The 25041-nt window shown below is 39.3% G+C and overlaps 1 protein-coding gene across 2 annotated transcripts; it reads left to right on the top strand.

Annotated features, from left to right (window-relative positions):
• Positions 1-4100: 4100 nt before the first annotated feature.
• dcn (decorin) lies at positions 4101-25039 on the top strand. Of its 2 annotated transcripts, none has more exons than XM_058417236.1 (8): positions 4101-4276; positions 12300-12599; positions 18969-19081; positions 20434-20647; positions 22426-22539; positions 22655-22748; positions 23212-23350; positions 23451-25039. In XM_058417236.1, the coding sequence occupies exons 2-8, from the start codon at positions 12377-12379 to the stop codon at positions 23649-23651; spliced, it is 1098 nt and encodes a 365-aa protein (XP_058273219.1). In that variant the 5' UTR covers positions 4101-4276; positions 12300-12376; the 3' UTR covers positions 23652-25039. The 2 variants fall into 2 exon arrangements, with proteins under 2 accessions (XP_058273219.1, XP_058273218.1); XM_058417235.1 differs by having other exon boundaries at positions 4102-4276; positions 12365-12599.
• Positions 25040-25041: the final 2 nt, after the last annotated feature.

Below are 25041 nucleotides of genomic sequence, written 5' to 3'. Positions count from 1 at the left end.
ACATACACGCCGAGACCAGGAACCTTTCTGAAACGATTCAGGACTTTTACAATACAATACCTGCATGTTTTATACTGAACCTGTAGATCCTCTACAATCATTATTCACAGCAAGAAGGTCCTTGGTTCGAATCCTGGGATTCTGTGTGGAGTTTGCATGTTCTCCCCCTGTGCCTGTGGGAGTTTACTCCGGTTTCCTCCAGCAGTCCAAAAACACGTGCATTAGATTGATTGGTGATTCTAAATTGCCCATAAAAGTGAGTGTGTGTGGTTGAGAGAGAGAGAGGGGGGAAGTTAGGGTCAGAGCACAGGGTCAGTTATGATACATTGCCCCTGGGGCAGAAAGGGGTAAAAGGTCCAACAGTGTCAGCTTTATTTTCTGTCTCTGAGCCTCCTGAAGTGTTTCATTCTTTTTTTTCCACAGCCTGTAATTCTATTGTGTGTAGAATTATACAGCTGGATTTTACTCTAGATATTAATTCAGTAAAGACAGTGAAAGGGATGTGAAAATGTCCAGAAGGAGTTGAACTCTGTTGTATATCACACATGACACGCCCCATTAAAGATGTCCAGAACGCGAGACTGTGTTAATATCAGGAGTAGACCATGTTTCAGTTTTCTCGCACGGAGCTCCTGATTCTCTGCAAAACACATAACTCTGGCATGCTGGACTCTGGAATTCAGCACAGAGGATAAGCAGGTCACCATCTGTAACCTCCAGAGAGCTAACGTTAACATCCTCCCACTCTCCACTCCCTGAGCTAACACACCAACTCCCTGCTTCACCCCCAAAATGCTAACCATAGCCATGCTAGCAACAGCGAAACCAGATTCTGTCAGTTTTCACATCGATATCATGGAAGTGTACAGTGACTAGCATGATTACTCCACTAGCTAGCTAGCTGTATGAGTTCCTTATTAGCGCATTGAGCTAAAGTCGGCTAAATATATTAGCTAATCTTTTAGAATTAAGCTAAGCTAGAACAAAGCTAAGCTAGCATTAGGAAGAATGGTGAATAACTCATGTCAGGTGTTAGCTAATATCTGTGTGTGTTTGTGTGTGTGTGTGTGTTTATATCTGATTGCAGATGTGGAGCAGTCATTTAAAGATCAGAAATCTTCAGGAAGGAGTGTTTACAGCTGCTAGAACGAGAGAGAGAGAGAAAGAGAGAGAGAGCGAGAGAGAGAGAGTGAGAGAGAACAGGAACCGACTTGTTTTAGCAGCATGGAGAGGATCTCCAGCGTGGAGTCTATACCAGGAGCCTCAGGGTGCAAGGTGGAGGACGAAATAACAACTCATCACAGGGTACAATCACACACACACACACACACGCACACACACACACACACGCACACACACACATACATACATATAAACACCACACATACACACAATCACACACACAAACAAACACACAATCACACACACACAAACAGACACACAAATCACACAAACCCACACACTACACACACACATACATACATATATATACACACACATACATACATATAAACACCACACATACACAGAATCACACACACACACGCAAACAAACACAATCACACACACACACACACACAAACAAACACACAATCACACACAGACACAGACACACAAATCACACAAACCCACACACTACACACACACATACATACATATAAACACCACACATACACACAATCACACACACACACAAACAAACACACAATCACACACACACACACACACAAACACACAATCACACAGACACAGACACACAAATCACACAAACCCACACACTACACACACACATACATACATATAAACACCACACATACACACAATCACACACACACACAAACAAACACAATCACACACACACACACACACAAACACACAATCACACAGACACAGACACACAAATCACACAAACCCACACACTACACACACACATACATACATATAAACACCACACATACACACAATCACACACACACACAAACAAACACAATCACACACACACACACACACAAACAAACACACAATCACACACAGACACAGACACACAAATCACACAAACCCACACACTACACACACACATACATACATATAAACACCACACATACACACAATCACACACACACACAAACAAACACACAATCACACACACACACACACACACAAACAAACACACAATCACACACACACACACACAAACAAACACACAATCACACACACACACAAACATACACACAATCACACACACACACACAAACAAACACACAATCACACACACACAAACATACACACAATCACACACAAACAAACACACAATCACACACACACACACACAAACAGACACACAAACCCACACACTACACACACACACACATACACAATCACACACACACACAGACACACAAATCACACAAACCCACACACTACGCCCACACATACACAATCACAAACATATACACACAATCACACACACACACAGACACACAAATCACACAAACCCACACACTACGCCCACACATACACAATCACAAACATATACACACAATCACACACACACACAGACACACAAATCACACAAACCCACACACTACGCCCACACATACACAATCAGAAACATATGCACACAATCACACATACACACATACATATACACAATCACAGACACGCACATATAAACAAATACACAAACATACACCACACACACACACACAACTAATCTCTCTCTCTCACACACACATACACCACAAACACACAGACAAATACACAATCACACACACACACACTCTACAGACCATTTAGAGATGTCAGTCATCCTACAGCATGTGTTTTTGGACTAGTGGAGGAAACCGGAGATCCTGGAGGAAACTCTCTGAACACACAGTGCAGGCAGGAATCAAATGAACCTAATGAATCAAATGAACCTAATGAATCTAATGAATCAAATGAATCTAATGAATCAAATGTTTGTGTTGTCTGAAGAATGAAACACACACTGTATTAAAATAACACACACATCATGATTGCAGTAACTCTGCTTCATCACACTTCATCACAGCACTGATTAGTTTCCTCTAACCGCGTGCCACATCATCTTCTACTCATTTAACAGGAATCTCTCTCACTCTACTTCATACTTTAACTCCTAAAGACCAAAGGCTAGTTTTCTCTTCCTTCTTCAACTCCGGTCACCCCGTCTTTTCACTTGGAAAACCTCCCCGAGTAAACACACACACTCTCATAAAGATCAGGGCCTGTGTGTGTGTGTGTGTGTGTAACTAAATGTATGGTCCAGTGAATGTCTGTTAGAGAAACAAAAGCAGCAGAAAGCAGAGAAAGACAGACACAGAGAAAGAGAGAGAGAGAGAGAGAGAGAGAGAGAGAGAGAGACAGAGACAGAGACAGACAGACAGACAGAGACAGACAGACAGACTGACACAGAGAAAGAGAGAGAGAGAGAGAGAGACAGAGACAGACAGACAGACAGACAGAGACAGACAGACAGACAGACACAGAGAAAGAGAGAGAGACAGATAAAGAGCGAGAGTGTGTGAGAGAGAGAGAGAGATCGAGAGAGAAATAGACAGGGAGAGAGAGACAGATAGAAAGACAGACACAAAGAGAGAGAGAGAGACAGACAGACACACACACACACACAGAAATAGACAGATAGAATGACAGACACAAAGAGAGAGAGAGAGACAGACAGACACACAGAGAGAGAGAGAGAGACAGACAGACACACAGAGAGTGAGACAGATAGAGAGAGAGAGAGAGAGAGAGAGAGACAGACAGACAGACACACAGAGAGTGAGACAGATAGAGAGCGAGAGAGAGAGAAATGGATGTGTGCAGAACTTCTCTGTACTCATGTCATTACCAGATGACACCGTGTGACAGATATTCTCTCTCTCTCTCTCTCTCTCTCTCTCTTTTCTCCTTTCCTTTTCCCTGTCTCTCATCTTCCAACTACTTTCGGGAAGTGCATGTGAGGAAAGTTCTCCACCAATTATCTAATTCGAGAGGGACTCAGAACTCAACCCCTCCCTCCTTTTTTTTCCTTCTCCCTCTCTCCCTCCTTCTTCTTCTCTCTCTCTCTCTCTCGGCTGGCTCCTCTGTCGTTCTCGTCCCCTCCTCCCCTGCTACAGCACACCTGCTTTCTCTTGGCTGCACGCATTCTCTCAGTGATCGGCTCTTTGGCCTGCCGTGCTGCAGCTTCACTCCATCCTTCTCTGGATTTTCGGCTGATCTTCTTTCTCTCCTCTTCCTGCGAACGGCACAGGTAGGACTCGCGCTTCCACACACTCTTCCTCTCCCTCTTTTCATATGCAAAATGTACAGGAATCATGGGATTTGGGATCGTTTACACTTCCTAGGAATACACAAACTTTTTCCATGCTTGATTTAACACTGAAGGGGTTGAGTGAAAGTTTTGTGGTGTTTGTGTAGAGATTACAATTGTAGGTTTTGTGTGTATTCAAAATGCTTAAAAGTGTTTGATATCTTGTGTATGTGTGTGTGTGTGTGTTACAGTACAGGCTGTGTGTGTGTGTGAGTGAGTGGGACCAGATTGCTTGACATATAACTACTGTTATTAAGTGAAGCCATGCAGCATGTGTGCGTGTGTGTGTGTGTGCATGTGTGTGTGTGTGTGTGTGTGGGATAGAGAGAGAGAGAGAGAGAGAGAGAGTTTATAAGGGGGGTGTGGTGCAACTGGGACCAGCTGATGCTGCATATCTCATCTGTATGTCACTGAATTTCTCATCCCTTCATCATCATCCCTTTCTCCCTTTCCATCGTTCCTATCATGTGTTTATTTTCTTTTATCTTGTGAGTGTGTACATGAAAGAGAGAGAGAGAGAGAGAGAGAGATTGTAAAAATCTTCTATATTCCCCGCCTGGAGGCCTGGTGTCATGAAAAAACACCTCAGAGAGAAAGCTAGCACTTTTTTCCTCAGTAACTCAAACTCACCTAGCAAACTCAGTCAGTACCTCTACCTGCTGCTCCAGGATTTCCCAGGTGTTTTTGTTTGGGTTTTTTTCCATTAAAAAACTCCTGGAGTCCAGCCTTGTTCCACTAAGAGACAGAAAGCTGGATTTAATTGTGATTTTAAATTTTACAGAGTGTCATGTCATTCATATCAGATAGAGCTGTACGCTTCCATAGAGATGCGCTGAATGTTTCCTTTTGTTTAAATATACAACTTAATTTCTGTCTTCGGTGACTATCCTGAATCACACTTAAATTCTATTCTATTCTATTCTATTCTATTCTATTCTATTCTATTCTATTCTATTCTATTCTAATATAAAGACATTATAAATCTACTCAGAGTTGTGCCACTTACACTTACATTTTAACAGCTTTAAATGATGCTGAGAGTAAAATACAGATGTGCACATCTGTCACCTGTTTATACAACAGAATTGAAATGTTTTTCCGATACCTGCAAGTAGACATACTTTAGTTTGAGTGCAGATCATTTATTAAACTATATAAAGACATATAAGAAAAATAAACAAAACACTCTCTACCGTCTCGATGACAACGTTCTTATATAACAGTTTAACTTGTTATTTCTGTGCTTTCAGGCTTTCGGGTCGTTTTGGAAACATTAACTTCAGCTGCTTTCTCATTTCTCCCTTAATACTTAAATTATAACTCGTATCCCAGAATGCTCAGTTCAGAGACGCTGGGATTTCAGTTCTTATCGTGACAGAAAGATTAAGTTTCAGTCTGTTTGCGTGTCTGGAATCTTCCCTTCCGGCTCTCAGAGGCTTCACTGCACTTAAAGATGGGTGTAGCGTATATAGGTAGTGGAATTGAGAAGAAAATGAAAATGTGTACGTGAGTGAAGTAAAGGAAGAGGAAGAGACGACTCCCTGGACTCTGAGATCTCATAAAGGCTTTAATGACACAGTTTTAATTCAGAGCACACGGGCCGACAAAGCACTTCCCAGCAAAAACCCCCACCAAAATTCCCAACTAACTCAAAACACAACCCGAGTTAGGCAACGAGAAGAGGAGGAGGAGGAAGAGGGAGGGAGGGAGGGAATGGGGTAATGGGACAGGGGTCCAGAGAAATAATATACGGCAGCCTTTACAGTATTTCCCAAATTTGGAAGCGCTGCTCTAACAGCAGCCAATGGAAACGTTTCATGTCTTAATGGCGCTCTTAATAAAGGCTGGCAGATTTCTTTACCCTGTTATTCAGTTCCTGCAGCAGATCATGTTACCAGCCAGTGCCAGAGACGAGACACGATGAAGAAGAGCCACGCTGGACACTGGCTATCAGCCTGATTTCCCAACTCTGGAGTTTAGAGCTGGAATTTCCATCGTTAGACCCAAAACCCAGGGTTAACACACCGGGTTGATGAAGAAGGTTTAATGGAAATGAGCTGGTTGTGATGTGGCTTAACCATACAGCATACCTTCTCCCAAACTCACCCCAAACACTCGGGATGTTTTCACCATTAAACAGCATGCTGTGGTTTTTTTTTCCCTCTTTTTTTCCTCCTCTGTGTGAATCTCTGTGAAGAGATGGAATTTTCTAAAGCTCTCTGCGTTTATTTTTTTCCTCTCTCAGGTGATCGAACCATCAGGGAATTTATTTTAAGTCGTTTCCTGATTTATTTCCGTGCAGGTCTGAGCAGGTGTAGTGAGTGCGCTAGCTTTTTCCTCATGCTTATCCAAGAAAGTTTTTTTTTCCTGGGTAAAATGGCACGGAAGGAGATCCTACATCGCTGAAGCTCACAACCTCGTCTCAATCAGACACGCGGCTAAACTACGTGACCCTGATTTGCTAAGATTACAGGCTTCAGTAAGGGTCCTGTGTGTCGGCTAGTTAAGTTCACTAAAGTATAAAGCAAGATGAATAAAACTTCTGATTGCTACAACACTCACTGCTGCTTTTCTCCTGTTTTGTTGAAGCAACTAGCATAAGTACTAGCAAGAAAACTAGCTAGAATAACTAGCTAGTAATCAATGCAATGCTCGGATAAATGGCTAGAAATACAAAATCGCCTGAATTTATTCTGCACCACTGAGAAAACTGATAGAATTATATATTCATACCAAATAATCCATGGGTTTGGCGCTACATTTTTATATTCATTAGCAAAAATGACTTCAGAACTAATAAATCAGCTTAGCTTGTGTATGCTAGCTGGCTAGCCTCAGCAGGAGCCTTAAAATCATCTCAGAGAAGTTCAGTGAAGATTGAAAACATCTATAAATGTGATTTCAAAAAATAACCTTAGAAATGTTATTGGTTAGATCACGTTATCGAACTAGCTAGCGCTAGCAGTGAATATTATGAATATCTAGGAATATGATGAAAATAACGCGCACACAAATCCTGTCAGGTGAGCTAATGTTCACTAGTTATAGAAAATATCTGACAGTTTAAAAACATTTGTGAATATTCCTACAAATGTTGACCCTAGTTAGCTTATTTTAGCTAACTATATAGCATAAGCAGTTGAGTATTAGCATCTAAGGCTAAAGAAATCAGTCAGAAATGAGGTTTGCTATAGATTTAGGATTGAACAGTGAACCGTTGTGACTGGTTAAGCTTAAGTTAGATCATTAGCATCAGCAGCGAGAAGGAATGTTTCTGAATATGACAGAAACAAATTTGACAGGAATTCTGTAAACTTGGCCAAAGTTAGCTAGCTGGCTAGTAGAATATTTGTGAACAGCTCCTGTGCATTACCTTAAAATTGCTTTCAAAGACCTTTTGACTTTCTTAGCTTTGTTTCTAGACAAACATCTCACAGACATAACCTTTATATTCAACAATTTTATTTTCTTTTGAAATTTTAATAGTCACAAAGCTTCAAATGAACCAAACAAGAACTTGTGAAACAGCTAGCTGGGTAGATAATTGCTTGCTAGCTTGCTAACATATAGCTACAGATTTTACTAACTGTAGCATCAATAAACAAGCGAAAGCTTCCGCTTCCCTCAGGTTTTGTTGAAGTAACTAGCATAAAAACTAGCAAGAAAACTAGCTCAAAGTGTCATGTGCAGGTTTTCCGTTTTAGAGCAAAAATAAAACCATGACTTTTTTTTGTATTTTTTTTTTTTAATGTTAAACAGACAGAAAAAAGCATCTCATTTCCTCCTGTAGCACACAGGGCTAACAACAAAAAAATCTTTCAGCCGAAAAAGTCAAATCAGATAGCAGATTTGTTCGGTGGCTTCAGGGTGCGTATAAAAACTTTATAGCAACTATAATTACATCAAACTACATGTAACATGTAGGAATTAAAGTGCTACAGGAAAATAATCAGTTTTACTGTCCTGAACTCCTGATTTATTCTCCTCACATTTTTACCTAATATTTTTTTATCCATTTATAGTTAAAATTATTTATTTTAAAATATTTATTATTTATTTTATTTATTATATTTATTATTGTTTAAATCTATAATATACTTAAAAAATATTTTTTTTTAAATAATATTATTTTTATGCATTAAATGTCCACATGTAACTTACACCAGCCGTTTTTTCTGTCTCTGAAGAATAAATAAAAGGTGAATAAAACACCTCAAAGCGCAAACTCCTTCTGTTACGAAGCTCTGACACCGGAGACTCCTTCCTTAAATGTTAAATAAACCTGAAATCCTTCCTCAGAAGAAAATCTTCATATTTATATATCAGTGATTCCAGTTTTATTTTTATTACACTTAAGAAGAACAGTAATGCATTCAGGTGAAGAAAAGCTGCTGGAATAGAAAAAAACAAATCCTCGGCCAATCAGAATCGAGCGTGTGGTTTAACTGTAAACACTGTAGACTTGATGCCTGTGGGGGAAAAAGTGAAGCTGAGAAGGCATGTCTTTAATCTCCTGCTGATTGCATTGTGCTTCCTGTCAGTACTTTGCTTACACTGTGAAATGGAAATGCAATATAGGTGTGTGTGTGTTAGGTTTAGGGGGTTGTTGTAGACAGGAAGTGTAAACCCCACACCCCCCTGCCCCGTTCTATCGGATTTTCTTCTCACCTAAGAACTTAAACCTGCTCCGACACAAACCAAAAACACACGAGGCGAACGAGGCGAAGGCAAAACGAGGGCAAGCTGCTTCAAGAGCCACGTATCCTTTTTCTTTTTCTCAGAGATTGGAGGCCAGGGGTGATGCTTTCAGCCAGGCAGCATTTCAAAGCCTGGAAAAAGCCAGCAGTGCATCTTTGTTGGGCTGATCCCTCTCTCTCTCTCTCTCTCTCTCTCTCACACACACACACACACACGGGTGGCCTCCAGGGGTTCACCGGAGTGAAGCAGTTTCCATTAGAGCCGAGGCTGTGTAATGATCTGGCAGGATCTGCTTGTTAACACAGCGCAGCGTTGGAGTAAAATAAAACATTCCATGTTCTCTCACTCTGGATAACGTCATCTTCATGCAGTTTTAATAACCTGCTAATACCAGTCTCATTAGGACATGGGGACAGTCATCTATTGTGTCCAACAAAGAGGCTTTTTGTGATGGAATCCTAATTAAGACTGGACCACTGTGTGGTCCTTTTAAAAATTAAAGTAGCAAAACAGGTGAACCCAATAAATAATAACATTTCATATTTCATAATAAAAAATATTTTTAATTAAATTAAAGAAATATAAAATATATTTCAAAATAAATAAACAATACTATTATTATGTATTTAAAATTGTGATATTTATATATATAATTTTATATATTTATTTATGTATATATATATATTTTCAGATTTAAATTGTATTTAAAAATTTAATTAGCCAATTTTTATAATTGTATAGGAAATATAGAAACACCACACCCTTTTTTGCAATCAGAGTAATTGAAATTATGGCAAAATCAAGCAGGCAAAGTAGCTTGAAATCAATTTTCAAAAAAGCTACTACTGATTTCCTGCAGATTTGAGGCGAGAAACATTGTGTGACATCATCACAACACATTCAGCCAAATCCTGTGTCTTCATGCAAATTTTTGAAAGAAAAAAAAAGTCACGACAATCACAAATAAATCGAGCGTTTTAGTCAACAATCACAAAATAAATAATTAAATAAACAAATTCTGCTAAATCTTAAAGCAGCTGAAATACATATGGTGTGAATTAAAGTACAATAATGTTCTAGGAAATGTAAAGCAAATAGTAGAATGCTTAATGAAAATAAATAAATTAATAACATAAATTAATTATTTTAAAAAATAGAAGTTGCTTTTTTTTTTCTTTTTCCAGTCAGGGGCAAATATGTTTTTTCTATATACATATAATTTATATAATTGCAAAAAGTGAAAAAAAAAAAAAAAAAAAATCGCACACCATCTAAATAAATTTTGAATCCTTGCGCTTGCTCCCTAAAGACACAAAACAAGACAAGACATAAAACATCTTCATGTGTTGCTCTGAATCATTTTAACACGGCGTAATAAAAACCGTAGCCGATCGGAACGTGCAAAAACAGGTCAGGAGTCATTTTTGAGACCGAGCAGAAATTAAGATTGGAAGCTCAGACAGGGAACTGAAAAGACATTGATGGACATTACAGTATCGAGAATCTCTCCTGACACCTGGCTGATTAATCTGGCTCCCAGACTCGCTCTGTTACAACCTGCCTGTTGCACTGCTAGCACATTGCATTCAGAAAGCAAATGTTTTCAGTTCAACAAACAGAGAGATTCACTTTAAACTCTTTGGGTTTTTGTCATGGTCTTCACCTGGCTGACAGAACAGAGCTGAACACTGAGAGAAAGTGAAAACGTGTCTCAGGAGCAGCTGAGTGGGTGGTCAGATAGCCATGACAGGAATCTAATGCTCTGTTTAGAAAGCAGAAGGAAGCCAGTGCTCCGGGGCTCCTCGGTCCTGTCTCAGCCTGTTCTTTAAGAGTGAAGACTTTTAGCTTCAGGCAATTCAAGGTTTGTTTCTTCTGCCTAATGAGAATTTCTCTCTTTCTGGATGAATGAGACAGACCCACGTGGCATTAGATAACAGTTAGAAAGTCAGAGTTATGAACATGGCTTCAACTCTCATTAATCAGCAGCTTGTAAAATAGCATTTGATCCAGCACACGTGATTATATTGTGAAATCTTCATGTCTGGACAGCATGGAGAGTCTTATCATGAATTTTATCGTGATTTAATGTGAAAGATAAGCGGACCAAGCGCTCATCTTTGACCCTTCCACAGCTCACATTGTGTTCTTCATCTTTTTATTCAGATCAAATAAACAAGGGCACTTTGGGGAGTTTGGTACACGATATGTTTTGTTCTCTCGGGAAGGATGGAGACACTCCCGGCTTTTATCCAGCTGATGAAGTCAGCGATTTGGACTCGAGCTAGAACTTTTCGTGATGAAGAAGATATTTTGTTTGGATCCATGTCGTAAAATCCTTGCAGAGATTTGGCTCTATTAGTTTATTCTCTTATTTTTATTCTGCTCCATCTCAAATCGCCTCGTATCCAAAATAAGAGCTTGGGCTTGCCGTCCGATTCAAACTCTTAGGTCCAGTCTCAGAGGTCATGCATGGTCTCAGGGGTTTTGCTCGCTATACCATAATTATACCATCCACCAAAAAGCAAGAATGAGAGACGTGAAATTGTTTGGACCTGACCTAACCTTGAAATTACTTACCCAGCAATTTTACCTTCATTCAAGAACCTCTTGCCCTTGTGTGTGTGTGTGTGTGTGTTAAGTGTTTTTCTTTCTTTTTTTGTAACTATATTCGTTTGTGTGTGTTGAAGTGTGTTTATGGCAGGAGTCTCTGCAGTGTAAAGATGATTTTATTCCCCATGACTGAAGGTGGAGTTGCCCCAGCTAGAAGGGAGTAACAACCCTCGAGGGCTAAACCTCACATATTTTAAAGCGGTGTTTAAGTTTTTTAAGGAATAAAACACTTCACTGTGACAGGAAAATACTCAGCTCTGTGGTGGTAACAGTAACTTCATTACACCATTGATTATTTTACTACATCTTGAGGTCTTTTATTCATCATATACCAGAGAATTTTACAAGTTTATTAGAGTTATATTGGCATCTACAACACTGGGATAAATTTGTTTCCAGTCTAGTTTTAAGCACAATCTATTATTATTATTATGATTATGATTATTATTATTATTATGATTATAAGAGAATAATAAAATAATAATAATAATTTTTTTATTATTATCAAAAAGGATCTTTTGAGAAAATTAAAATGTTTATAATAATAATAATAATAATAATAATTATTATTATTATTATTATTATTATTATTATTATTATTATTATATAATTTAATCAGCCTTTAACCAGTTCTCCTAAATTCCTTCATCTCCAGGTTTTTCAAAACCCCCTGCCCTCTTTTCAACCCCTGACCTCTGCCCTGTCTCCTCCACCCTCCAGGTCAGTGACAGCATGAGGTTGGCCTGTCTCACCCTGCTCCTGGTGTCCGCGTGCTGGGCTCTGCCCTTCCGTCAGTCCGGCTTTCTGGACTTCATGCTGGAAGACGAGCCAAACTCTGGTGACGGTCCACCTGCCATTCCTCCGAAGGAAGAACTTCCTCCTGAAGTTCCCGCCGGACCTGTTTGTCCTTTTAGATGCCAGTGCCATCTGCGTGTGGTGCAGTGCTCTGATCTAGGTAATGTTCACACTTACAAGGCTAATCATTCACAACAAATGATTGGCTATTATACAGCATTAGTAGTCACCTCCTGTTGATACGCTCCCAGTTAAAAATCCAAGTTCAGTTTCTGCGTCAACAGTTCTTGAGAAATTCAAAGGAAGCTATAAAAAAATCACAGTGGTGTTATTAGTTAAAGAACGGAAATGATATTGCGCCACTCATCATGTGTCAGGGTTTACATAACTCTTTTGTTATTTATTTATTTTTTGGTACCAGTTGCTTCATTTTCTTCTCGTAATGATAAAACTGGAGGTTCCCAGAACAGTTACTTGCTCTTGGTTGGTGTTTTGTTACCAAAATAATATACTGTATATATGATATGTATAATATATAAACACGCACACAGTGTACATTACAATTATTTGTAAGAATTGTGATAAGTGATACATTTCTTTTTGCCACACATTCTTAAACATAAAGGTTCTTCAATGGTTCTTTGTCAGGGTGTATGGTTCTATGAAGAACTTTTAACATCCATGGAACATTTCCATTGCACTAAAGGTTCTTTGCAATATTCTTACCACTAAAACCTTCTATATGGGACTAAGGTTCTTTTTAGGAGAACCATTTATTGAAAGGGGAACCAAAAGAATGGTTCTTCAATGAGAATTTGGTCTTGGTTTTGTCAGCTTTTTATTGTTTTTAAGAGTTTATGACCATCAGTACTCTTCAGAGGAGCTTCTACTTTTAGTTTTAAATAGTACAGTAAAGGCTTCTTGAGGACTCTAGAAAGCTTTTAAAGGAAAACGTGTGTTCTTTACAACTGCCTTCAAACATTGTAGTTTTGATGCAGGATGTTTTGGAGATAAATAATATATTATTATATTATAAATATATATATATACAATAAAGGAAATCCTTCCAGAGAGCTGGGTTGGTGAGGTGGTTACTGTCGCTAGCACTCATCTATAGCTAACAAACAAATTGCAGTCACATTATTATAACACATAACTGTATTAGATTTGAATGAAAGAAACGACGAAGGCGACCTGATAGAAGTCCTTTCCTCTTGACTTCTCTAGTCTTAGGTAAGCTGTGTTTGATGATCCAATGTATGAAGCAGAAAAAAACCCCTCAAAGATTTATAATGGTGAAGACAGAACTTTGGCTCGTGGCTTGTTTTCCTGCTCGTCTCCGTCGTTGCTTTTACAAGTCTGTCAGCCTTTATTTCACCCTTTAAAAAGTGGCTGAACAGTAGGTGTTGAGTTGCAGGCCTGAGAAAGCTCTGACTTTTCTGTTTTTATGACTCCAAAATGTAGTGTCTAAGAAGACAGCTTTTTTTTTTTTTTTTTTTTGCTTGCTTGATCCTACCATCTTCAAGTCATTAGGTTAATAACATGCCTGTCTCTGTAAATGTCTGTAATACTTCACTTCCTTTCACAAGCCAGCAGAAAGATGGTCTAATTACTTCCACAGATTTCTCTGTGTGTGCGTCTGGAAAGACGTTCCAGGAGTGAGATCTTCTCCCGCATTCTTTCTTTGCTGGAAAGGTATCTTATCTTCAGAACCCAAGAGATTTTGGAAACTATAATCGATGGTCCAGGGCATTGTACAGTGCTTATCCTTTCATTGACCTCCATGAGGTCCACAGATGCTAACAACGGTAAAAAGAAAATCCAAAAAGAAAATCAGTTTAAAGACGAAACCCGGGGTATTTTTTTAGGGTTTACTCCATTTACACCATGTGCACCAAGTAACAGTAAGAAAATACTGAGGTAAAAGTTTGATATTAATGCTGATTAATAATGAGCATTTTTAACCAAAAAGAACAGACCAGAGTTCTGCCCACTTGATTTCTATTGGCTAGCAAGAATGAAGCTTGTGAATTCACAGGTTGAAGTTTACCACCACAAACAGTGCATCTTTCACATCCTCCTGATTAGCTGCCATCTTTAAGCATCTTTAGTTAAGTTGTCTTTATTTGTCACATATACATTACTGCACAGTGAAATTCTTTCCTCGCATATCCCATCCTTGAGGTTTGGGGTCAGAGCGCATGGTCAGCCATGATGCAGCACATCTGGAGCAGGTGAGGTTAAGGGCCTTGCTCAAGGGCCCAACAGTGGCAGCTTGGCAGTGCTGGGGCTTGAACTCCAATCTTCCGGTCAATGACCCAGAGCCTTAACCACTTGAGCCACCACCGCCGTCTACTTTAGCTCTCTGCTATTGCAATGCTACAAGGACTCCAGTAAACGGCTAATCTTTCTTTTTTCCTTCACATGTTTCTACTTCAGTTTGTGTATTCAGAACACAAATTAAACTGAAAAAGGTTATTATTATTTTGGTTTCTAGAGTAACAGACTGTCAGGCAGTTTAATATACAATGAGCAACTTTAGACAACTTCAAATCCAGGATAAATAACCATCGACATCGAATCTGTTCTTGATTTAAAAAGAAAAAAAAATCATGTTACAGCTTATTCCATTACTAATACACTTTGAGCAATAGTGGAAAAATCACGCTTATGATCATTTCAGCTATAAGCCTCCCAAAAACTGATCCTAAGATTACGCTTATTGGAAGAACCGTTAAAAGCAAACAGATGATCAGGCGGAAAGCAACCAAGAAAGACTCCGCTCTGAGGAAGGTTTCATTCCGTTTGCTAAAGCTTCCAAGAGAGTGAAGAGAAAGAAAGGGAAAGGGAGTAAAAAGATGGAGTAGAGGTTGGACTCACTACCGTGCAGGCCTCATCTGTTCCACAGGCCTCCTGGCAGGCATCATGGGGCGAAAGAGAGGGTAGAAGAGGGAGGTGAGAGGTCTGTTCTCTATCTAACCTCAGCCGTGAGCCTTGTTTACGTCACGTTGTTCTGAAAACACAGCGATTTAAACAGAGCACGCACTCAAACACAAACTTTTTCACTGAGGAACTGTATCAAGGTTCTGTCCTAATCAGAGGTTCCTTAAGGTTGCTTAGAACAAAGGGAAGGGTTCGGTAAACATGGTTAAATTAACCCCTTAAACACCCGGGACCCTTCCACTGATAAGGAACTGAACACCTTTCCAATTTTTTTTACACTGTTGTTACTGGATCTGGTTTAGTGTGATGTTTATAGAGTTCCATAAGGCTTACATTAGCTCCTCACGACATCTGACATAAATGTTTATAAAAAGTTTAATTCAATATGCTTCTGCTATCAAAACGACTGCCCTGGACTTAGTTAAGGGGTGATGCTCATAAGGGTACATAAGCACTACTTAGCACTACTTAGCACTACTAAGCACTACAGCTATTCTAACATACATAACAAGCTTATTCCTACATACATAATGTAATAAAGAGAGCCTTGGACATAATACCTGATTCAAGACTGTGGTTAAAGGTTATGTTCATAACAGTGCATAAGCTCTTTCTGACAGCTCGACTAAAATCATAAGCACTTCAGTAAGCACTATGGGATTTATGAAGGTGTTATGTTGCTATGGGATTTATGAAGGTGTTATGCAGTTTTGGGATTTATGAAGGTGTTTTGTAGCTATGGGATTTAAGGTGTTATGAAGCTATGGAGTTTATGAAGGTGTTATGCAGTTTTGGGATTTATGAAGGTCTTTTGAAGCTATGGGATTTATGAAGGTGTTATGTAGCTATGGGGTTTATGAAGGTGTTTTGTAGCTATGGGACTTAAAGTGTTATGAAGCTATAAGATTTATGAAGGTGTTATGAAGCTATGGGATTTATGTAAGTGTTATGTAGCTATGGCATTTATGAATGTCTTATGTAGCTATGGGAAGGTGTTATAAAGGTGTTATGTAGTGTTATAAATGTGTGTATTATTCTGAGCAAGCTAAAAGCTATTCCTTGGTAAGTCTGACAAAAATGATAGTCCTTTTGTAACACTGGTTGTTTTTGTTATTTAGGGAGTAAAGAAAAGTGACTATGATAAATTATAATTAATTATTATGTATTCATTTTATGAGCATGTCCAGTTCTCCTGTTTTCTCTCTTGTTTTTCTTTTGACCTCTGAATCATAGCGTACCATTATTATTATTATTATTAGAGGATGATTTGTTAAGGAAATTCCAGGCACATTATCTCCCGGCTACATCCTGCTGTGATTAGACACCATTTATCCAATGTTGTGCAATTTACTCGATCGACTGTTTACTCAGAGGGATTTTTCACCAGTATTATAGTGTTTATAAAGCCCTTGTAATATCTACAGTAAATTGTGAAGGGTGCTGCACTGTACTGACTTCCCAGTGTTGTTTATCCAGAACTTTCCAGAATCTCCAGTAACATGTATGCTGTTGATGGAAACTTTGTAAATGATAATATGAGAATTACATTTTTACAGTAAACAGGCCACACTTGACCCACATTCATGGAAGTGCTCTGGACTGAAAGGCTGGAGATAAGACTAAACACAGAACCAGAGACATTTCTCATGAATAACGACACATGGAGTGTTTCGACGTCCATATTGTCACTGGTACATCATACCAACTGACATATTATCCAAACTGTTTATGCAAGAACCAGATAGAGAGAGGACAGAGCTGGAAGGCCGGAGTAAAGCACATTAGAACCTCAAAACAAACTTGAAAATGAGTCACGATATAATGCAAGAAATGACTCATCTGATGGATAACGCTCAGCGAAACATACGTCTAAATTTCTGTCCTTTCTTTTGCCAAGGAAGTCAAAACAATCTGTCTATTTTTTAATGGTCTGTGAGACGTGTTCCTTTCAGTAACAGTATATCTCTGCACACTGATCTCACAGGCCAGGCATGAGGCATGTGAGGCATGATTTGCAGGCGTAGCCCTTAAAACTTCTCACCGGACCTCTTCTAACAGATTCAACAGGGTTCCACGCTTGCAATCATTTGTTATGATTTGCGTGACTCAAAGACATCTTGAAGTATTTGGGGGAAAAAAAATGATAAAGGTTAAGGTTAAGTCTAAGGGTGGGGTTAGAAATGTTATTCATTTGGGTTCATAGAGGCAGGATATTAGTAGGAAAACTGTATTGTATTGATGTATAATTATGTAAATAAAATATTGCAGAAATAGAATAAAAATATTTTTTAAAAATTAAATAAAATATTAAATAAATAAATAAATAAATAAATAAATAAATATTTCCTGAGATTGGCAAAGTATTGGAAAAAAATTACAAAAAAATTATGATTTTTTTTAAAAATCTTTTTGCAAGGGTTCTCACTGGAATTCAAGATCTTGTATAATACCCCTAAAGCAAAATCAGCAGAAATTCAAATTTATTCTGGTGTCCAGAAACATTCAGTGTAACTATAGATGAAGAAGGAAATAGCGAAAAAATGTAAATTATTAAATTATACTTCACTGAAAATTGAAAAGTTTCTGCAGTAAAATGTATTCAATTATTTATTCCCCCAGCATGCTCTTGCACTTATTATGACACAATGAAAAATTACAAAAATTAAAATTACTGTTTAGATGAGATTAAAAGATTCTTCACCTCAATTACAATGTTTTCACTGACATTTTTACCTTTAAATTTAAAGTAACTACTATACGAGCAATCCATGTGTAATGATAATGGTGCTTCAGGTATCTTTAGCAATTCTGATTTTGAATAATACAGTTTAAAAGCACTGAAATAAAACTGATTTAATTCATTTGAAGCCCGACAAAAGAACCTCAATGAAAATGTAGAAACCTTAAAAAATTCTTTAAAAATGTAATAGAAATCCAAGCAAATAATAGGATGTGTCTGGATATCTTTTTTTTAACTTGAATTAGAATGCAAAGCTTAACTTTTACAGCTCATGCATCATGGGGGATGTGGTAGCGGTGAAGATGTTGGACTGCTGATGAGAAGGTTGTGAGTTCAAATCCTAGGTCCACCACGCTGTCACTGCTGGGCCCTTGAGCAAGGCCCTTAACTCTCAGTTGTAAAAAAAACGAGATAAAATGTAAGTTGCTGTAGATAAGGGTGTCTGCCAATTGTAAGAAATTCTATCTGAAACAAAATTGTCCCACTTTTTCTGGCACTTACTCTATCATTGTACTTCATTTCCTGCTTTCATGATATTGACATTTTAAACATACAGACTCTATCATTTTGCTCTGTTTTAACTGTAAAAAGAAGGTTTAATGTGAATAGAGGAAGGTCTGGAAGGTTCCATGAACATTTCTGAAATAGATGCATTTATTTTTCTCATAAGGCATGCCCATAATTCTCTAGTTGACCGATCTCTGGTTTTCTATTCACTGAACTCCTTCAGATTTCTCAAAAATATTCTCAAATCTAATTAGATAGGATATGGAAACTACACAAGAGTTCAACTTTTCACCTTCAGCTGTTTTCCTGAATCCTGAATCCTGCCCATGTTCTCCACAGGGATGAAGCACGTTCCTGAGCAGATCGCATCAGACACCCAACTGCTGGACCTGCAAAACAACAAGATCACCGAGATCAGAGAGAACGACTTTAAAGGCCTCAAAGAACTTCATGTAACCCCCTTTTTTTAATCCATCTTTCTCTCTCTTTTACTCTCTCTGCTTTCATTCTCAAAATTACATTTCTGGATCTTTCCAAATCCTCCAGAGTCCAGAGAAAATTTTTAGGAGGAGAACGTTTAGCTGTTCCAGACCACACTTTTAATGTGCTTCATCTCTATTTTTAAAACCAAGGGGAAAGAAAAATGTCACAGTCAAAAAAAAAAGGGAGCTAAAACATTCCCGGTCATTTTGTTGGAACAACTGTTTTTGTTCTTCTGAGCAATTAAGTAAGTTAAGTATCAGGCCATGATTTCCAGAAGAAAAACAAAGCAATAGATCAACCCTAAACTCCTAGAAATATGCAGTTAAAAGGAGGTTCTTCTCTCAAATGTCCTGCAGTCAGCTCCCTCGTCACAGCGTGGGTCCAGGTGCAGGTGGAGAAAACGTTCACTTTTGAAAATCCATCCTGCATGTGCAGACTAAATACTGAGCTGTTTCTCTTCCCTGTGAGAAGTAACACATTCCGAGAATTTCTGTCTATCTGGATGAAGGTCAGATGGGTGGAGGGAAAGTAAGTGGGTGGAGGGAGAGATCTTTCACGCTATATTTGGTAGAAACATCAAGACGACTCGCTGGGTCCACTGGGATTTAAACGTGATCCTAAGAAAACACTCCAAGAACAATGAACGATGCTGAGATTTCAGTGACTGTTTAATTGCTTATTATTTAAAGGTAGAATCCTGGACTCGATGAGTGTTCTTGGCAGGAATGCACTGATTTGATATGTTACAGACTGAGTACACACTGACACTGACACTGAAGTGAGTAATGTGATCAGTGTTAAGCAATCAGGGATGTGTGTTAGATTTGTTTATGTTTCTCCAGCTTGAACAGCGGCTACGGAACGCATGCTCGTGTTCCTTCATGCGCTCCAGCTGTGAGGTTTGTTCTTTATAACGTTAGCGATTTAGTTTAATTTAAATGAAGTGCATTCGTTAGCTACATCGGTTACTTTGGATCGCATGCGGCTGCCGTGGAAAAGATCAGCAAGAACAATAGAGTCGATTATAGACGTTTCCCTCTGGGTGTTGCCTTGTGCTTGTAGTGATGAGATTACTTGCTTTGTTGTAGCTCCTCCTCATACATTTTCACAGAGAACTGCAAGTAAATAAAAACAACTTGAGGAGAAAATGTGAACACGCATTCCATCTGTCAGACTAGGAGATAGAAATGTAAATGATCTTGAACCTTTTGTTCTCCACTATGTTCTCCTCAATTCACTTCCTTTCACATGAACGCCATGGAAAAGCAGACACGTACCCAACACAATACTCTAACCCTCTGCTTCTTCATGGCTCTAACAGGCTCTCATCCTGGTAAACAACAAGATCACCATCATCCACGCCAAGGCCCTCGCTCCCCTTGTCAGCCTTCAGAGGCTTTATCTCTCCAAGAACCTGCTGAAGGAGATTCCCAGTAACATGCCCAAGAGCGTCCAGGAGCTACGCATTCACGAGAACCAGATCACCAAAATCAAGAAGGCGTCTTTCACCGGAATGGTGAATGTCATTGTCATGGGTAAGACAGGAAGTCTTCTGTATCAGACCATCGGATTAATGTCTCTTTACCACTGTAGAATGTTAACTTTTTGAAACAAGGAAATAAGAACATAAAACAATTCAATCTGAAACTCTTCTTTTGTCAGGCTTGTCCTTTTGGGGATCCCTTTAGCTACGTTCACACATTTTATCTTCAGTGACTATATGGTGAAGTCTTTAAAAGGCTTTCCTTTCCTTCTACTGGTTGCCATGGTGATAGTGTTTATCAGTGGGTAATGTGGCGAGCATTCCAAATCGGATTTCTTGCCACTAAAGTAAAACAGATTTGACGTTTGTGTATAAAATTCAGCAGTGTTTATCTGCATTATATCATATGGGATGAAGTGTTTGAAGTGTATGATCTCCATCAAGGATCACGTGACTTCTACTGTCTTCACTTCCATTGGAGCACTTCCAAGTTGCTCGATATTTGCATAACTTTGTTGCATCAGTGATGTGGACACGCCCACATCTAGTCACCGATCCTCACTGTCAGTCATGTCTCCGGAATTGGCCAGTTCTTTCTCAAAATGAATCTCAGGTCACTTCGTGAGTCTCTGTGTGATCGTAGCATTAAAGGAACCCTAAAACAAGTAACGATATGTCTAAGATTTTGCTTAGAACCCATCCATCCATTTTCTATAACCGCTTTATTCCTAATAAGGGTCACGGGGATCTCCTGGGGCCAATCCCAGCACACATTGGGCAAAAGGCAGGGGTACACCCTGGACAGGTCACCAGTCCATCACAGGGCCACATATATAGACAGACAACCACACACACTCACATATGGGCAATTTAGAATTACCAATCAACCTAATGTACATGTTTTTGGACTGTGAGAGGAAACCGGAGTACCCGGAGTAAACTCACACAAGCACCTGCCAGTTTAAACCTGGGATTCAAACCCAGGACCTTCTTGCAATGAGGCAAAAGTGCTAACCACTAAGCCGCCATGCTGCCTTTTGCATAGAACCAGTGAACTAAAAGGTTCTTCTTTCAGCTAGCTTGGAAAGTTAAAAAGTGTCAATTATTCAAAGAACATTTAAATTACAGTTTATTTTCTAGGTGCATGAAGAACTAAATCTATAACTAATTGGCAATCGATTATATATGTAAAAAAAATGGATAAATGTACAATTCTTATTTCTCTTTTCAGCTTGTTGTCCAGTGAGGAGCTCTTAACTATCCAAAATCCTTTAAAGATTGTAGCTGAGAAGTCATTTTGTTTCCTGTGGAGCATGTGGTGTAATGAAAACCCAACAGAACCTGGTATCATGTGGTTCTGATGAGCCAGCATTTAAAATTGGTTTAAGTTGCTGGTTGGATGGTTGCTGGTGTAGACATTGTGTGTGTGTGTGTGTGTGTGTTCCAGCACCTGTGTGCACCCTCTCTTGCATATAATTACACAGTTCATGGTTTTCCATTGCAGTCCAGAACACTCTTCATTCGTATGCATTTATTCAGCTGAACACGAAAAATAAACCTTTTTTCCGTTTGGACTCGTTCATCCGTGTGGAAGCGGACTGTTCCAGCACGGCTACAGCGCCGTCGCCCTCGGCATTCAAGGCAACTGCACAAATCTGTCATGAAATCAGCTTATGCTAATAAATTTCCAGCCGTTTCACCTTTCTTTATCGATGTGTCCTGTATACACAGAGAACACTCGCTGAGGAGAGATCACTGGATAGAGTGGATTGTTATCAGGTAGCATCTAGGTATGCTTAATGAGTAAAGCAATAATTCTTGACTTTTCAGAGCTTGGCTCCAACCCCTTGACCAGTTCGGGTGTGGATGCAGATGCTTTCAAGGATCTGAAGAGGGTTTCCTATATCCGTATCGCCGACACCAACATTACCAGCATTCCCAAAGGTCAGGAATACACTAACTCTCACAGGAGACACAGGAGATCATACTTGACTACATACCCATTCCTATAATTCTTGTTCCTTCAACTTACCTGAATGTTCATTACATATCCTTGCAGGTCTGCCCACCTCTCTGTCGGAGCTCCACCTGGACAGCAACAAGATTACCAAGGTCACTTCTGACAGCCTGAAAGGTCTCAAGCACCTTGCCAAGTAAGAACCTTAAGCTCTTCATCTAATCATCAGCTTGAAACTCCTTCCAGTAATGAGTTGTCAGATGATGTCAGAACGTTTGTTGGTCCCTATAAGATAAAGCATTATTTGATGAAGTTTTCAGCTTTTATTTGGAAAACTAAGTTTCCTTTTTTAGATACTGACAGAGATTAGGGGTAACATTGTTTAACTACACCAACTTAACTACAGGGAATATAAAGGGATTGCATCAGGCTGAGAAAATCCAGGGTCATTGGAGTTCTCTATAGAACCATGGAGCTCTGTGTGCCATTACTTTAGTCTAACCTCTATATTGATAACCCTGACATCCCATCCAGGGTGTATTCACACCTCTTGAGGCAGTCAGGCAGTGTTCCTGAAGGCAGTCAGTCAGTGGCTACTGACAATGACGATACTAATACATATACTGTGTGTGTGTGTGTGTGTGTGTGTGTGTGTGTAGGCTTGGGCTGAGCAATAACGAGATCAGTGTTGTGGAGAACGGCACTCTGGCCATGATGCCACACTTGAGGGAGCTCCACCTGGACCACAACGCTCTAACCAATGTTCCTGCTGGACTCCCTGACCACAAGTACATTCAGGTGAGCATGGAACCATCACGAGATACAATCTCAAACAGACCATACTGAAGGTTAGCGATGAGCTGGTAGAACACTGTGAGTTTCTTTTTTTATTTTTTAGGTGATCTATCTTCATTCCAACAAGATAGCCACTGTGGGAACAGAAGACTTCTGCCCTCCCAGCTTCAACACCAAGAAGGCCATGTACTCTGGCATCAGTCTGTTCAGCAACCCCGTGCCATACTGGGAGGTCCAACCCATCACCTTCCGCTGCGTCTTCGACCGCTCCGCCGTTCAGCTGGGCAACTACAGGAAGAAATAAGGCGTCCAGTCAGAGTGCCTGACCACTGTCCTTAAACCCCGCCCTTGCCCCACATCCCCCCCTCCTGTTTTTTTTGTTTCCAAAGCACCTCAATGTGTGTGTAACTTCAAATTCGAATGTCATAACTCAGATGACTCAAAATGTGTTCTGAGTATACTGAAAATGGCACACAACAGGCAATACTGCGCACTAATCTCATTATCCAGTAATAAACCGTAACAACATCAAGTATCTTGCACATTACATGTTACAAAAAGAAATAGCTAAACATGTATCAGGCTTCATTCCTGTTTTGTTTTTGTTTTTTTCCCTATAGCACTACTAGAACCTTGAGTTAAGTGAAAGAGCATCAATAAATAATTATAGAGGTATATTGGTTAAAGAACAGAAAAAATAAACAAAAAAAGAAAAGCCATGACCACTTAGGATAATCACGTGCACATAGCCATAGTCCTTGGGTTCAAAAGAATGTGGTTCTATTCAGAGGTTCATCTAGAGAAGATCCACTCCTAGCCCCTTGTCTGGATCTTTTTGGGACTTTTTTACTAAATTGACAAGGCGGGCCTGCTGAGCGGGCAGCGAAAGGTTCATTTTGCTCCACAGTACCAGGAAAAAGAGCTGATATACTAGGTGTGGTCAACTATTATTACCTGTATAGCAGTAGTGTCCAGCGTGTACTGTTCGAAATACAGGCATCGGCGCTCAACGTTTTATTTTTATTTTTTTTCTCTCTCTCTTTTTCCATAGTATTCGTTTTGAATTAGGAGATACAGAGAATGGTCACACTGCAGTATTTTCCTCCTTTCGCTTCAGATGTGCATTTTGTTCGTTCGTTTTGTTTTTTGTCTGATTGTTTTTTAAAACCCAGCTGCCATGCCACATATGGTAGGGGAAAAAAAGCTCTTCAAGAAATAGAATAAACTAGATTGTCTTCTTCTTCTTTTTTTCTTTTTGTAATAACGGAAGCAATTTCCAAAGAGCTACACTTCTTTTTTTTTTACATTTTTGTTTCTTCACTATTTTCTTCTACTTCTTCACCTTCTTCGAGGGTGGCGTGCCATGTTTGCATTTTTTTATTTTTTTTGTCCGAAGAGAAGTGGAAGGAGCAGATAGACGTGGCCGAACGTGTCGCCCTCTGTCCTGTGTTAGTGACTGTCACATGTATAGAAGCTGTAAATAAATGCTATATAAAAAAGAAATCCCTTTTCTTGCTTTAAGGAAAACGAGCACGGCAGTCGTCCGGATTTTAATATATCGGCAATAAAGGTGACTTCTTTCTCGAGAACAGGGCTTTGTGTCCTAAAAAGCGTGTCCTAAAAGGGTCGACACACACACCACACACACAGTTTGCAGAATAAAGCATAAAGATCAGATGATCATAAAGTACAGT

This window comes from Hemibagrus wyckioides, linkage group LG19, assembly GCF_019097595.1.
Source record: "Hemibagrus wyckioides isolate EC202008001 linkage group LG19, SWU_Hwy_1.0, whole genome shotgun sequence".
Taxonomy (NCBI): domain Eukaryota; kingdom Metazoa; phylum Chordata; class Actinopteri; order Siluriformes; family Bagridae; genus Hemibagrus; species Hemibagrus wyckioides.
Note: the sequence above shows the minus strand (reverse complement) of the source record. Positions and strands in the feature narration are given on the sequence as shown.

Excerpts from the sequence above, each read along its gene's own strand:
- dcn (XM_058417236.1), top strand. The coding sequence starts at position 12,377 with ATGAGGTTGGCCTGTCTCACCCTGCTCCTGGTGTCCGCGTGCTGGGCT. Across the intron at positions 19,082-20,433 it reads AAGGCCTCAAAGAACTTCAT|GCTCTCATCCTGGTAAACAA; the intron begins GTAACCCCCTTT and ends TGGCTCTAACAG. Across the intron at positions 20,648-22,425 it reads GGTGAATGTCATTGTCATGG|AGCTTGGCTCCAACCCCTTG; the intron begins GTAAGACAGGAA and ends TTGACTTTTCAG.